This window comes from Lithobates pipiens, unplaced genomic scaffold, assembly GCF_037356315.1.
Source record: "Lithobates pipiens isolate NorthernLeopardFrog02 unplaced genomic scaffold, aLitPip1_a1.2 Scaffold_23, whole genome shotgun sequence".
NCBI classification, from domain to species: Eukaryota; Metazoa; Chordata; class Amphibia; order Anura; family Ranidae; genus Lithobates; species Lithobates pipiens.
This window is the reverse complement of record NW_027507785.1, coordinates 85,841,852-85,858,419: the sequence shown is the minus strand read 5'-3', so window position 1 is coordinate 85,858,419 and position 16,568 is coordinate 85,841,852. Positions and strand designations below refer to the sequence as shown.

The 16,568-nt window shown below is 41.7% G+C and overlaps 1 protein-coding gene across 1 annotated transcript in view; it reads left to right on the top strand.

Annotated features, from left to right (window-relative positions):
- Window positions 1-16,568, top strand: part of SUCLG2 (succinate-CoA ligase GDP-forming subunit beta) — a 326,616-nt gene that overhangs the window by 86,004 nt on the left and 224,044 nt on the right. The window contains exon 5 of the mRNA XM_077451973.1: window positions 3,250-3,402. Within this exon, the coding sequence (XP_077308099.1) occupies window positions 3,250-3,402 (153 nt within the window). The remainder of the gene's footprint in view (window positions 1-3,249; window positions 3,403-16,568) is intronic.

Sequence of the window (16,568 nt, the reverse complement as noted above, 5' to 3'; positions counted from 1 at the left end):
GAAGCCGATTGGTGGTGCATCCAGCATCACTGCAAGAGGATTAGTGTACCGACCAAAGACGTCAGCCAACTTTGAAGTTGGCTGAAGCCTTTGGTTGGCATACTAATCCTACTGCAGTGATGCTGAACAGTGGAAAGCAGCTAGCATGCCCCTGTATCCACCACTGGAAAGAGGCATTGGCAAGTCGAAGGATTAAAGAGGAAGTAATTTTAAGTTTAAGAAGCTTTTTTTTTTCTTTTTGAAAGCACAGATTAGAAACATGGGGGTAAATTTTTTATTTTTTTTATTTTTTTTGTCTGGGGTGGTTGTTAAATTGTCCTGCCTAACCTGAAAGGAAACCTTTTAAGGTTGCCATTGCTGGCCATTCGTTTGGAAAATACTAGTTACCTGGCTGTCATGTAAACCATTCAGTGCTTCCTGATCTCCATGACTAAGCCCTGTGGGTGGGGCGAAACGTGTCGAAGAGAATGGCCTGGATGGAGTCTGGGCTGATGCTGCTCTTCTCATACAGGGCTTTGTGTGATGTGCAGCACCTGGGACTTTCATTTTTCCTTATTGATATTCACAGAGCCAAGATGAGCTCTTTCCTTCCTATGCTCCCAGTGGTTAATGGCGGAAAAGGACCTATCAGAGCCTTGAGCTGCACCCTTAGTTTTTGTATGGATTCACTGCTTCCTTAATAAACAAAAGAAGGTAGGATTGCGCTATGGGTAATATATGTTTATACAGATGAAGGGGGGCTGCCTCTACCAGATATTTCCAGCCAGACTGGTTGGAGTAGAATAATGGAGAAGGTATAGGTAGATATGGTGCTACCCTCAAATTCCAGAGCCCAGAAAGGTGTATGCCCAACCAAAAACTAGATATTAAGAGAAGAAAAAGGCCAATTGTGCCATAAATTTAGGTCCATTGTACTGAATGACCTTTATCCAAAGTCCAAAAATCAGTTGAATTAAAGTATATAGGTGGTGCCTGTGGGGGCACCACCTAGGCTTCGGGCGGCCGCATTGCTGGACCGTGGGACAGGTGAGTGGCTGTTTATTAAGTCAGCAGCTATACTTTTTGTAGCTGTTGACTTTCAATAAACTCAAAAACCAGTGGAACTCCGCTTTAAAGGGATTATTTTTATTTTTATTTTTTCCTTCGTCTGGTTCACTTCAGGATGTGCCTGCTGTTTGCTTAACCCTGCTAGCAAATCATGAAGTGACCTCGGAAGCTTACATATCTAATGGGATGCCAGAAATGTTTTATTTATTTTAACTCTATGCAAAGTCCTGCGAGAGCAGGACAAAGAAAAAAAGGTGAGAGGTTATACTTGCAGTTTTGAATCATTTGCTCAGATATGTTGAAGTAGCTATGGTATTTAACAGTATGCCAAGTTTTAAAAAGATGCTTTGATAAATAAGGCCTGCTGTGTCTTGCACAGAAAACCAAGCATCTGTTTTTGGTGGTATATTTAGTTTTAAGCATCTTTTAATGGTATTGCTCTTGATCTACTTTAATTATGCTTTTTTTTTTTTTTTCAGTAAAAGTAAAATGCAGTCTGACGACTGCCAAACCGATCACCACCACCATTTTTTCAGAGCACAAAATACTTCAGTGAATTGCAAGACCCAGGCAATTAATGAGCCTCTCTCTTGGCTTTTGGCAGGTGTCCATGTCCCCGCTACTGTAGGAAAGCTATTTCTTTTAAAATAGGGAAAACAAAAGTCGTCAAGTGATGGTAAAACCAGCCTCATTATCCTCTGTGTTTAACTACACCTCTGCGCCTTAATATAGAACACAGAGAAACGTCACTTCATTAGGATAAAATTTAGCATGTTTCAGAGGCTCCGTACTTAAATGTTTGGATCTCAAAAAGAAAAACTTGATGCTTTGTAGCTCTAAAAATGTAATGGAGTGCCCTACTTGTTTCCAGGGAAGCAGATACAGAAATGTCGGGACTACAGTCTTTCATAATGTAACATTTACATTTAAAGTTAAAAAACAGAATAACAAAAAAAATCCGGAAAAACGCATTTCAGAAAAGTTATAAATTGATTTGCATTTTAATGAGTGAAATAAGTATTTGATCCCCTATAAATCAGCAAGATTTCTGGCTCCCAGGTGTCTTCTATACAGGTAATGAGCTGAGATTAGGAGCACTCTCTTAAAGCAGAGTTCCACCCAAAAATTGAACTTCCGCTTAAAGTACAGTGGGGATATTTCAGTTTTTCTTTTTTAATAAATCTGCAAAAATTTCAACAATTCTGTGTTTTTCTGTCAATATGGGGTGCTGTGTGTACATTAATGAGGAAAGAAAATGAACTTAAATGATTTTAGCAAAGGGCTTCAATATAACAAAGAGTGAAAAATGTAAGGGGGTCTGAATACTTTCCTTCCCCACAGTACTCCTTGCCCCCTGACATGCTACGATTGGCATGTCATTTTTTGGGGGGGTGCTGGGTACCTGGTTTGGAGTCCCACTTCCTCCTTCCAACTTCTGACCACCTAGGCGATTGCTATGCGGCCCCTCCCTCCCGGCAAAGTTCTGGGACATGTGACAGGTCCAAGAACATCGCCTGGCCATTGACGGAACACAGCTCACGCATGCTGAGTGTGCGCCCGGCTGTAAAGTCATAAACTGTCACGGCCAGGCACCCACACTCACAATGTTGGCACCACGAAGAGGAGGGGAGAGAACGGAGGCTTCCGGTGGCCGCATTGCTGGACCGTGGGACAGGTGAGTGGCTGTTTATTAAGTCAGCAGCTATACTTTTTGTAGCTGTTGACTTTCAATAAACTCAAAAACCAATGGAACTCCGCTTTAAAGGGAGTGCTCCTAATCTCAGCTTGTTACCTGTATAAAAGAGTGGTTGGCTCTAACCGAATATCACCTTTGGCAATATTCTCCCATTCTTCCCTCCTATTTATGTGTAGTAGGGCTGTTTTTGAAAAGGTAAGCATTACTTTAAAGCAAAGACATTTTATTTAGTAGGCCAAGGTAAGTTTTTTTTTTTTTTTTTTTTTTTTTTTTTTTTTTTTTTTTTTTTTTTTTTACAGTAGGAACTTTTCTTGTCCTTTTATACCATAATATTACTTTCATAGTAGCCCAATGTGCCTTAAAAATCATATAGTGAATTTTTAAAAGATGGTCGCAAGAGGTTGCATAGACCTACATGCCCCTATACCTTGTGATTGGCTGCTTAGGCCTCAATACTTCATTGTGAGAATCGTATTTTCAGACTATTTCTTCTAACTTGTTTTCAGGTTATGGTAGCGGAAGCTCTAGACATATCCAGGGAAACCTATTTTGCAATATTGATGGACCGGGCTTGCAATGGACCTGTGCTGGTTGGCAGCCCTCAGGGAGGAGTGGACATAGAAGAGGTGGCTGAGAAAACCCCTGAACTTATTTTTAAGGTAAGTTCTAGTAGGCCTTGCACATCGAACAGATTTGTATCAAGTACAACAGCAAACTCATGATGTTTAGTGTACTTAATATGTGAAAAAAATATATTTTATTGATTAAATCTCTAACAAACATTAAATACAGAGTGTATCGATGACACTCAGTTTACAGATTATACTTGTTTTTTTAATCGTCCCAATGCCAGAAGGTTTATCCATAGCTTGAGTATAACTTCTGACTGCTATGATTTTATTTCAAGTAGGTGGAGAGGGGATATATCCCTCCTCTGAGTAATGCAGATCTATTTTAGTGCAGTGGCTGTAAGGACCTTCCAGTGAATGAAGTGCTCTGATACAGTACTTATCTAAGACAATATACAGGTATATCTATACAGTGGGTATAGAACATAATCAAAATTAAAATTAATTAAAATAATCACATTTTGCCTGAAATAAAGACAAACACAGTTTTTGTTTTATCCAGCGGTATTTACTAGTGCAACTTATAACATCCAAGTGATATAACTTGAACATGTCAGAAAAAAAATAAAGAAATTAAAGAACAAAATTACAGAGTTTGAAAAAGGATTCACCCCCCCCCCCCCCCCCCCATATGTCAGTATTTTGTTGAACTACCTTTTGCTTTAATTACAACCTTTTAATCTGTTGGGATATGTCTCTACTAACTTTGAACGTCTAGACTTTGCAATATTTGCCCGCTCTCTTCTATGCAGAACTGCTCAAGTTCTGTTAAATTTGATGGTGACCGTTTGTGGACTGCAGTCTTCAAGTCATTTCACAGATTTCCAATGAGGTTTAAGTCTGGGCTCTGACTAGGCCACGCAAGAACATTCACCCTTTTCTTCTTCAACCACTGTGTGGCCATTTTTGCTGTGTGCTTTGGGTCATTGTCATATTGGAAGGTAAACCTTCTTCCCATTGACAACTTTCTGAAGAATTTGATGGAATTTTGCCCTATGCATCTATTTTTCCATCTATTCTGACAAGTGCTCCAGTCCCTGCTGCAGAGAAACACCCCCATAATCGGATATTACCACCTCCATGTTTTACTGTAGGAAGGGTGTTATGTGGATGGTGAGCTATATTGGATTTCCACCAGACATATTGTTTGGTGTTGAGCCCAAATAATTACATTTTATGGTCTCATCTGACCATAACACCTTTTCCGTGTGGTCTCAGAATCTTCAAGGTGCTTTAATGTGCTCAGATGAGAGTAAAATTCTGAAACCAACATTCTGCTGAAGAAAAAAAAAAACACTCTCTGAAGTGTAAGTTAAGCAGTATTTAATAAGAGTGAATGCGCTTGCAATGGGTAGAAGTAGTAAAAACTATTTGAATCACACGTGTGGTCAATTTCCCCAAAACCAAGATGGCCGTGGCTGGTTCATGCATGCGCAGTAGCGTGTTTTTCGGCTCCGTCCCATATATATATATATATATATATATATATATATATACACACACATTGCAGGTGAAATAAGTATTGAACACACATGTCGGTAACAACCCATGCAATCTATACATACAAAGAAACCAAAACAGAGAGGTTCAGAAATTAAGTTATGTGTAATAGAGTGACACAGGAAAAGATTAACACATGAAGGAAGGGAGATGCAAAAAGCCATGGAAAGCCAAGACACCAGCTGAAATCTATCAGTAATTAGTAAGGAATCCTGCCCATTGCCAGTTCAAATTTATATCGGCTGGTTCAGTCTCAATTGATGGCCTATAAAAAGGTGTCTCATTACCAAGGGGTCACACAAGAAACATCTCATGATGGATAAAAGCAAAGCGCTCGCTCAAGACCTTTGCAACCTTATTGTTGCAAAACATACTGATTGCATTGGTTACAGAAGATTTCTAAACTTTTGAATGTTCAAGTGAGCACTTTTGGGGCCATTATCTGGAAGTGGAAAGAACATAATTTCACCATAAACTGGCCACGACCAGGTGCTACTCGCAGGATTTCTGACAGAGGAGTGAAAATAATTATCCGAAGAGTTGTCCAAGAGCCAATGACAACTTGTGAAGAGCTTCAGAAAGACCTGGAATTAGCAGGTACAATTGTTTGAAAACAAAAAGGAAAAGCAATCAATCGCCATGGCCTGTATGCACGCTCACCAAGCAAGACCCCACTGCTGAAGAAAAAGCATGTTGAAGCTCATTTAAATATTACTGCACTACATTTAGACAAGCCTGTGAAATACTGGGAGAGTATAGTCTAGTCAGATGAGGCCAAAATTTAGCTCTTTGAATGCCATATTACACACCATGTTTACAGGTCATGGCACTACTCATCACCCCAAAAATACCCCCATACCAGTGACGGTCCAACCATTAGCGGTGCCTGGGCGCAGCCCCCTCTCTCCATGCCACCCCCTGTATGACTAATTGATAGATTCATGAATCTATCCACGGCCGCTGCTGCCACCCCCTATTCAGGCGTCCAGCCCCTTTCAGGATGCTGAGCACCTGAATTGCAGCTGTGTATTTTTGAAGTACCTGATTAGAGCCATAGACTTCAAAATATGTGGGCTCATGGCGCAGAGAATTTCGCTATGAGCCCACCCAGGTGTTACAACAGCGAATGATAATTTGCTGTTGTAAGACTGAGGCTCCATCAGAAGTAGGTCTGAGACCTGTTTTCTGATTGACCGAAAATAGAAGACTCCCAATTGGCCACCAGAGCCGTCGCTTGTGGAGACTGGAGAGCAGGGGGAGGGAAAGCCGCGCCGCCGAGACCCTGGGAGAAGTGCTGATGGGGTAAGTGCACCAGACCCGCCGACCGACTGGGGGGGGGTTACTGTTTGCTGCCCTCCCAATGGAAATTACCACCGGTCGCACTGCCCCATGACAACAGTGAAGTTTGGAAGTGGGATTATCATGATGTGGGGCTGATTTTCAGCATACAGTACTGACAAACTTCATATCATTGACGGAAGGATGAATGGAAAAAATCTACCAAAACTTTATTGATAAAAATCTGCTGCAATCTACCAGGATGATGAAGATGAAACGAGGGTGGACATTTCAGCTAGACGATAATCCCAAACACAAAGCCAATTGGTTTCAAAGAAAGCAAATAAAGCTTCTAGAATGGCTCGGCCAATTACCTGACTTGAATCCAATAGAAAATCTATGGAAAGAACGGTCAGATTTTGTAGAAGAGGCCCACACAAGGTTCAAGATCTCAAGTTTTTCAATACAGTAGCCGTCTTGAAGCTGTCATTACCAACAAAGGATTTTGTACCAAGTATTAAATACATTTCAGTTAGCGTGTTCAATACTTTTTCCCTATCTCATTCCATTTTATTACACATAACTTAATTTCTGAACATATTTATTTTGGTTTCTTTGTATGTATGGAATGCATGGGCTGTTAATTTTTAATGTCAATAGCACCTTTAGAAATATATTTACGTAAAAAAGGGATGACATGTTCAATACGTATTCTTTTTAAGGCTGGGTTCACACTGCTGCGGGGGGAGATCCGGATGTGATTCGCACCGCAAATCACATCCGATCTCCGTAGCGATGCGAGTACAGCCATACAGATAGTATGGCTGAATTCGCATCGCTCCCGCAGCAAACTCGCACGGGACCCTTTTTTTGGTCCGCAACAGAATCTGATCGCATGGGGGTTCACACCATGCGATCCGATTCCTGTGCGAGTCGGCAGATCGCACTGCGATATGCGGACGGATCTGGGGGTGTCATTAACATATTATTGACACTCCCAGCCGTCCGCATAGGGCAGTGTGAACTGCCGGCGGGAGTAATGCGATGCGGGAAAACGCCGCGGATTCGCGGCGTTCCCGCATCGCAACGGTGTGAACCCGGCCTCAAAGAGAAGTCAGTTATATGCCCATCGTTTTTTGGTTTCGGCAAGGAGTTTGTCTCTCAATTTTTGCATAAAGAGAGGTGACTCACAAATCATACTGTTTTCCATCCAGAATTGTTGATTTATAGCTCCGGTATATCCAAAAATTATAGTAATTTATTCCTACTTGCGTAAAGCTGTTTTGGGCTATAGTTTCCTCCCTTGTTTTCAAATGAATGTTTTTTTTTTTTTTGTTTTTTTTTTACTTGTTGTTGAGATATGTGAATAAAATTAGTTTTAACAAACGTCATTCTGTATTAAACCGCATTTTTAGTGGATCACTTTTTTTTTTTTTGTTCAGCTTACTATAATTTTGGTCTTATACAAAGCATTTCAGATTTGGTTTGCCATAGGGAAAACAGGTTCACCCACAATCATAAGTCTATGGAAGGTGTTTGTGACTATGTATTACCTGCGCTCCCAAAAAACTGACGTGTTTTACCCTATATAAACCGCAGCTGCTGCCTCAGTGTGCTTGCTAGTATTGCACAATAACCAAACTTTAAATAAAATAAAAAAGCAGCTCTACAAAAAATTGTGCTGTAACCGTGTGAGAAATAATATACTACACATACACAAATGATATCTTTCCCAAAGTGCATATGCTATAATCTATCCAAACTATACAGTCCATGAGCCCCTATTTAAAATGGAAGTAAACCCTTCCAAACAACTTTGACCTACAGGTAAGCCTAGATTAAGGCTTACCTGTAGGTCCAAGTAATATCTCCTAAACCTATATGGTTTAGGAGATATTTGCCCGAAAATGGGCACCGCTGTCTACGGCGCATGCGCCGTAGACAGCGGCGCGCATGCGCACTAAATGCGGCAAGTCCAAGAATGGATTTGCCAAATTTGTCGACTCCCGTGCGCATGCGCGGGAGTGACGTCATCGCGGCCTCGCCGTATGACAGCGGCGGAGCTGCGAGGCGCGACTCCCGTGCGCATGCGCGGGAGTGACGTCATCGCGGCTTCGTCGCTGTCATTGGTCGGAGCTGCGAGACGCCACCAGCAAGATGGACGCGGCGGACTACAGGGATCAGCGGCGACTTTGCTGGCTCCTGTGTCAGGTAAGTGACACATAATGAGCTACTATGCGATGCATAGTAGTCCATTATGCTTTACCTTTGCAGGGAAAAAAAGAGGAAGTAAACCCATCAGGGTTTACTTCCTCTTTAAGTCAGTCTATACGAGTTCCCCTCAATGCATACTAAATATTCATTCAATGATAGGTGCTTCAATTGATTTGTGACCGTGCCCCACAATGAATGATGTAAAATGAAAAAAATGCTCACTCACCAACCGCAGTTGACCCCTTTATTTTACTCCTAAGTTTGTCAAATGGACGTGGTGTATCTGAATTTTGCAAAAGCATTTGACACAGTTCCCCATAAAAGTTTACTGTACAAAGTAAGGTCCATTGGCATGGACCATAGGGTGAGTACATGGATTGAAAACTGGCTACAAGGGCAAGTTCAGGGGGTGGTGAGAAATGGGGAATACTCGGAATGGTCCAATGTGGAAAGTGGGGTCTCCAGGGTTCTGTGCTGGGACTAATCCTGTTTAATTTGTTCATAAATGACCTGGAGGATGGGGTAAACAGCTCAATATCTGCATTTGTGAACGACACTAAGCTAAGCAGGGCAATAACTTCTCCGCTGGATGTGGAAACCTTGCAAGAAGATCTGAACAAATTAATAGGGTGGACAACTACATGGCAAATTAGGTTTTTAATGTAGAAAAAATTATGCATTTGTGCTCACAAAGGACAGGGCAGACAAAGCTCACCAATGTAACGCAATCGTTTTATCCACTCCATGTGCTCTTAAGCTTGGAAGGTCATCATCTGGATCTAACCGGCCTTGCATGTTTCTAGGGTGATACTCTTCTTCAAAGCCAAACTTTTTGGATCCTTACAGCTTGCCTATTTATCACGAACCAGTACATACAATTCCTTTGCTCCTCCAACTCATAGGGCAGGTCCTGTCTCTACAACAACACATGACACACCAATCAATATATCATTAGATCCATATGTGGTTGGTAATACAATTTATAGTCGCTGTGAGAAGTATAAGGAGTTGCAGTTATTCCTTTTGGAATAATTGCCATTATTACAGCCTTGTCTGGTAGCCACCCCATAATGTGCATGCACTTCCAAACCAAAGAGTGAGTCACATTTTAGTTGGACTCTTCAGAAATGCAATGCAATGTACTGTACAGTTCCGGTATTTAAAGAGCCATTAAACCTGTAATTAAAATAACAAACCTGGTGTACTTGCCTGCTCTGTGGTTTTGCACAAATCAGCCCCAATCCTTTTCTTCTGAGGTCCCCCGACGACACTCCAGGCTTCTTCTCTTTGGCAAGTGCCCACATGGAAAGCTGCTTTCCCTGGGGGCACCTGGGCAGGCTTGCTCCTGAGCTGCCTTGTCTGCATCTATTGACACAAAGCGGATGTCTCAGCCCCACCCCCTGCTTGCTCAGCACAGAATTGAATTGATCAATCTGCCTAGAGAGGAGGGAGACAGCGGCAAGAACTGCTGATCCCGTGTATATGACAGGATCAGATCGCGCTCAGGTGGGTGTTAAGAGGGGGCTGTGGGGGATTCTGCAGCACAGATTTTTCATTCGTTAAGGTGAAAAATCTTAGAGGTTAAGCCACTATTTGTTCCACACAATCCTCTCTGTTTACTTATGCTGTGTGTGTGTTTGTTTTATAAGCAAAAATGCAGTTCTATACCTGATTTCAGAGCGCTACTCGGTGCTCACGTGACTAGCCACCTCTCCCCTCTTCCAATCTGACTGCTAAAGAAACCCCCCACTGATGTCGGCCAGAAGGAGGAGGAGGAGAGAGGGGGAGAGAGGCGGCCGGTCACGTGAGCGATGAGCAGCGCTCTGAAATCAGGTATAGAACTGCATTTTTTTTTTTACTAAAACACACAGGGGCACACAGGCACACAGGCACATTATTAACCACAGAGGATTATATAAAAAATCTAAAAGTAATTTCAGCAGCAGGGGGCGGAGCTGACAGGCAGGGAGGGGGGAGAGGACGGGGGAGAACTGCGGATGACAGAGGCAGGTAAACTGACCAGAGCTCAGCAGCCATGATAAACCGTGTTCAGTTTAGAGGGGAGGGCAGAACCAGGCAGGATCAGCCAGGTATTTCAGGTGATACAGGGGACCAAATGACACAGCACAAGCACTGTGGTCTATAACATACTTTAAGGCAAATGACTTTGCTCGGGCTGAGATGTCCATCAGCTGCAGCCTAGAGAAATCATTTCTTTAGTCTCCTCTCCCCCAGTGACCAGACTGTAACTTTGTACCTGCAAGTCACAAGGTGAGGGATTGATCTGTATCAGACCTTTGTGAACGTAGCTAAGGCTGGCCATACACACAGCAAATTTCTTTCCTGCATGTGTTGACGGAAAGATATTTGCTTGATTTCCCCCATCAACACAGACAGTGTTGATGCGGGAATCTTCACTTCCCGTGCCATTGTCTTCCCGTCCCACTGGGAGAAGACAATTATTATCACTAGTGGCTATATCAGCCGCTTGCGATAATAGCGAAGGAATCGGGAAGGCTGGTTGTACCCAAGTTTGTTTGATCAACTTGGTACATTTAGCCTGACCATTAATGGTTCGAATTTTGGCCGGTTCCTGCTCCATGGGCAAGAAGTAGATGCTGACCCGATTATTATGCCGGGATAAAAATGGTGCTATCCTTTTTGAAGGGAATGATGCTTAAATTGTCACATGTACACATTCTTAGTAACAACTGTTTTTTTTTTTAACAAGTTTAACTAAAACTCCAGACAATCTAAAATAAGCTGTTCAGCATAAAACACTAAGCTATGCAATTAAGTAGTCATAAGCTGTTACATGCTTATCTGCAGAAATATATATATTTATTATACACATGCACTCCTTTAACCCCTCTGAAAGCCCCATATATATATTTAACATCTATTTCCCCCCGTATTTATGATAGGTCTTTTTCAGACTCTTTATATTGAAAATATCTGGAGGGGTTAATGAGGGATTGCTGTGAGCATGGTTGTTAAGCAAAGAAGCCAAGAAAAATCTTAAAAGCAAAGCACTGCAGGATACCAGAGAAATGGGCACACCAGTCAAGTGTTTTATTAATAAAACCAGGTTATGTTCTGATACTTTTAAGCACTTGATGGAATCGCTGTAAAGATCTTTTTTTTTTTTACAAAGTGATATCGCAGCGGACAGTATCAGAAGTGGGGCATTGCAGGAGATCCGTGTGGCTGAAAAGGTTGCGGCTGATGAGCTGCTTGTCTCTGCTAATACTGGGTTTAGGGGAGAGCGGAGATAGATCAGAGGATTTTTCCTCACTTCACCAGAATAGGATGTTAGCAGAAGTTTTCCAGCGATAACTTAAGTCGCTTTATTTAAAGAAGGGTAGAGAGGAATTTGAATCGTTGCCAGGACTTTAATGTTGATTCCTGTAGTACTGAGCATGTGGGACAGTGGGAGGGGAACTTAGTTGACATAGGATGCCAAGTGCAGCCCGTGGTTTGTTCTCTAGCTGTACACAAGCACAGAGCTATTAACTGGGAAGATCAGTGTGCTGCTGTCGTCGTCCCCCCCCCCCCCCCCCCCCCCAGGTCTTCTGCTTAGAACCGAGGGAATGTGATCACTTCAAAAAAAAAAAAAGAGAAAATAAGGTATTTTCCAATTATTTTTTATTTATTTTTTTATATGTAATCGCAAATGTTTTGACTTTCATTTCTATTTTAAACTGAATATAACCACCCTAAAAGTGGTTGTAAACGATCACCTTGTAAAATACAAGGTGATCATTTCCAACCACTCTTAGGGTATTTAGCTGTGTTTTTTATCTTGGGGATGTTGGCATATAGCAATGTTCAGTCTCAGACTTGATTGTGTGAGTTGGATTATAAAGCAGTGCTATCTACTTTAAAGTGAAAGTCTTTCTCCCCCCTGCCCACACCTTAAAACATGTCGCACTTACCTCCTCTGTGCAGTGGTTTTGCACAGAACAGCCCAGATCCTACTCTTCTCGGGTCCCTCTTCGGGTCTTCTGGCCCCTACTCCTGCCGAGTGCCCCCACTGCAAGTAGCTTGCTATGGGGGCACCCGAGCCGAGCCACAGCTCCTTGTGTCCATTCAGACCATTCGGCCCTGCCCACTCCTCATTGACTCACTGATTTTGACAGCAGCAGGAGCCAATGGTGCCACGCTGCTGTCTTAGCCAATGAGGAGGGGAGTCCTGAACAGCCAAGTCTCTCGTGCAACATCGCTGGATCTGGTCCTCAGGTAAGTATGGGGGGGGGGGGGGGGCTGCTGCACACAGAAGGCTTTTCATCTTAATGCATAGAAAACCTTCTGCGTTTACAACCACTTTAAGGATGCATTCTCTGCATTATGGTAAAAACCCTTCTGTGCTGCAGAATTCCAACCCGCCTCCCCCAACAGCCCCACACACTTATGTGAGCGTGAACTCGATCCAGGACTGTGTCCTAGAGCAGCGGATCTTTCTGCTCTCTCCCTCCCTACAGAGAATCCATTGGCTCTTGCTGCTGTCAATCAAATTCTGTGGGGAGGAGCAGGTGGCAGGGCTGTGCTGTCTGTGTCTAAAGATCTAGGCAGTGCAGCTTTGGATTAAGCCTTGCTGAGTGCTCCCTAGGATTCCTATGGAGGCACTTGCTGAAGAGGAAAAGCCAGAAGCACCAGTGAGGGGACCCAAAAAGAGAAGGATCAGAGCTACTCTGTGCAAAACTATTGTACAGAACTGGTGGGTATGACATGTTTAAAAAGATTTACAGTCCCTTTTAAAGAATGTATGTATGTGTGTGTATATCTGTTCATTCGCATCTGATTCTTGGCATTTCTGTATGCCACCATGCTATGGTGCTGAACATGTGATTCGTTATGACACCAGCCATTGGATGGTTTGATAGTTTGGCTGAGAGCACAGCCAATGTGCAGTTAGCATTCCCCGCATGCCTTTTTTTTAAACTGTTTAAATCCATGGGTTTACTTCCACTTTAAGGGCCTTTTTCCATATAATTTTATTTAAAATGTTTTTTTTACGAGGTAGGTCACCAGGTCTTTACTCAACTCTTATAACTGCCCATCTTGGGACTGGCATGATGGATGTGATAACACATTTGCATAGCCAGTTTTCTCTCACATACTAGGGCCAATATAGATCAGAGCCAATCAACCTACTAGTATGAGTTTTGGAGGGTTGCACAAGGTGGCCAACCGGAGTACCTAGAGGAAATCCACACATGCGCAGGTAAAACATGCAAACTCCATGCACATAGTGTCCTGGCCGAGATTCAAACCAAGGATTCCACTGCCTACTTTGAAGAATATCTAAACCCTTCTTAAAATTAATAATAATAACGGCAACTGTTGATCAAGCAAAGGCTAAGATGGCAGCTTTATTGGCTGTAAAGAATAATAGGGTTTAGTTTTGTTTTAAGTGTTGTGACTGCATTTGTTTTCTTCAGACTAAGAACGTTTTTAACAGATCCTAAAATTACCTTTCAGAGGGAGAAGTAGAAATGGGCGTTTTAAGGTGCAAATGAATCATACTGAGAACAAAATCTAATTTTATAAATTTTTATTTAATGCACATCATTTAAAATATTCTATATTAAAACCAACATGAAACAATATCTTACGGTCGTTGTACTAAGTTTTTCGACTCTACATGTTTCCCTACAATCATGGCTTGCTCAGGAGCTTTTGCAAGACTTTATGTACAGTATCACTATGAGTAAACAAAAAAATAGTTTTATTATTTGAAATAAACAAAACAAACAATTGAATAGGCATAAATTATTTTTAACCACTTCGCATCCAGGCCAATTCTGACATTTCTCTCCCACATGTAAAATTCATAATTTTGTTTGCTAGAAAATTACATAGAACCCCCAAACATATATGTTTTTTTAGCAAAGACCCTAGAGAATACAATGGCGGTCGTTGCTTTTTATCTCGCACGATATTTGCGCAGCAATTTTTCGAATACGTTTTTTTCAGAAAAAAAAAAAAAAGTTTCATGCTTTTAAAAAAAAAAACTAAAGTTAGCCCAATTTTTTGCATAATGTGATAGATGAAGATATGCCGAGTAAACAGATACCCAACATGTCACGCTTCAAAATTGCACGCGCTCGTGGAATGGCGCCAAAATTTGGTATTTAAAAATCCCCATAGGCGACGCTTTTAATTTTTTTTTACTGGTTACATGTTTTGAGTTACAGGAGAGGTCTAGGGCTAGAATTATTTCTCTCGCTCTAACATTCGCGGCGATACCTCACATGTGTGGTTTGAACACTGTTTTCATATGTGGGCGGGACTTGCGCATGAGTTCGCTTCTGCGTATGAGCTCACGGGGACAGGGGCGCTTTAAAAACATTTTTTTTTATTATTGTTAATTTTACTTTTTTTTTTTTTAGTTTGACACTTAAAATAATGATAGTTGATTACTTTTATTCCTATTACAAGGAATGTAAACATCCCTTGTAATAGGAATATGGCATGGTCGGACCTATTTACAGTGAGATGGGGGGTCATTAAGACCCCACATCTCACCTCTAGGCTGGGAAGCCTAAAATAAATAAAAAAAAAAAACTATCACGGCTTCCCAGCCAAGGTGGCGCAGTTATTTTGAGTGCAGAGGCTTGGAGTGACGTCATAACATCACGCCCGACCTCCGAACGATCATAGAGACTCCGGGGACCATCTAGTCCGCCGTAAATCTCTTATGATTCAATCCGGGGGCCGGCGGATCCTGTGACCGACTCGCGGGTGGAAGCGGTGAGTCGGTAGAAGCACCGGAAGGACGGCGGGAGGGGGGGGGGGGGGAGTCCCTATCCGCTATGATCATTCTTATGGTGCAGGGAATCGCAGGCTGAAAATGCCGATATCTGAATGATATCTGTAACCTCAGGCATCATTCAGATATTACACCACAAAGCCCACGACGTCATATGACGTAGCTTGGGCGCCAAGTGGTTAAACATAATACACACACAGACCACATGAGGTCTAAAAAAACATTATATAAGTACATAACCTATATACATATGATTGAATTTTTGTAATCTGATGAACGGACTCTCACCCCAAATGTAAGCACAACTCCAGAGCACTGCGATGTACAGTATATTACATACAATTTATAAATTTGATTTTGTTCTCAATTTGATTTAATTTGCACCTTCAAAACTCCTATTTCTACTTCTCTCTAAAAAAATTTTTATTATGGGGAGGTGATGTATGTGAAAAACGTCTCTTATCGTTTAGTTAAATCTATTTTACTAAAATTACCTGTTGATCTTGCCAGAGATTGTGTCCTTGTTCTTCCCGGAGATGAACCAAGTCAGTCTTATCTTTTATGTGTAAACTACATATTTCCCACATGTATTGAAACTAAACATAAACAGACATGTTTAAAGTGGCTACTATGGTTACCTTCATAGATACAACGGGGGAGTGCGCTAGTGCGGGTAGTGTTTTATTCACAGGATTACCAGTTAAAAATAAAAGGGAAAAAAGCCTGAACAAAAAAAATAAACTGATATAGGCACCTCATCTAAGGGCTAGTAAGCTGCAATATACAGTACTGTGCAAAAGTTTTAGACAGCTGTGAAGAAATGCTCTAAATTAAGAATGCTTTCAAAAACTTTTAATTGTTTTTTTTTTTTTTTTTTTAATTTACAAAATTTAAAGTGAGCGAACTAAAGAAAATTTTAAATCAAATCATCATTTGGTGTGACCACCTATTGCCTTCAAAAGCATCACCAATTCTTCCAGGTTATTATTCCACTAATTTTGGAGAAGTAACCACAGATCTTCTGTGGATGTAGACTGTCTTAAATCCTTCTGTCTCTTCGTGTAATCCCAGACTGATTAGATGATGATGAGATAAGGCTCTGTGAGGGCCAAACCATCACTTCCAGGACTCCTCGTCCTTCTTTATGCTGAAGATGGTTCTTAATGATGTTGGGATTGATTTACTAAAGGCAAACCCACTGTGCACTACAAGTGCAGTCGTTGTAGATCTGAGGCGAAGATCTTAAATTAAGGAAAGCTCTGCTGATTTCTATCCAATCACGTGCAAGCAAAAATTCAGTTTTTTATTTTCCATGTCCCCCTCAGATCTACAGGGAATGCACTTGCAATTCACAGTGGATTTGCCTTTAGTAAATAAACCCCGTTGGCTGTTTGTTTGGGGTTGTTGTCCTGCTGCAGAATAAATTTGGGGC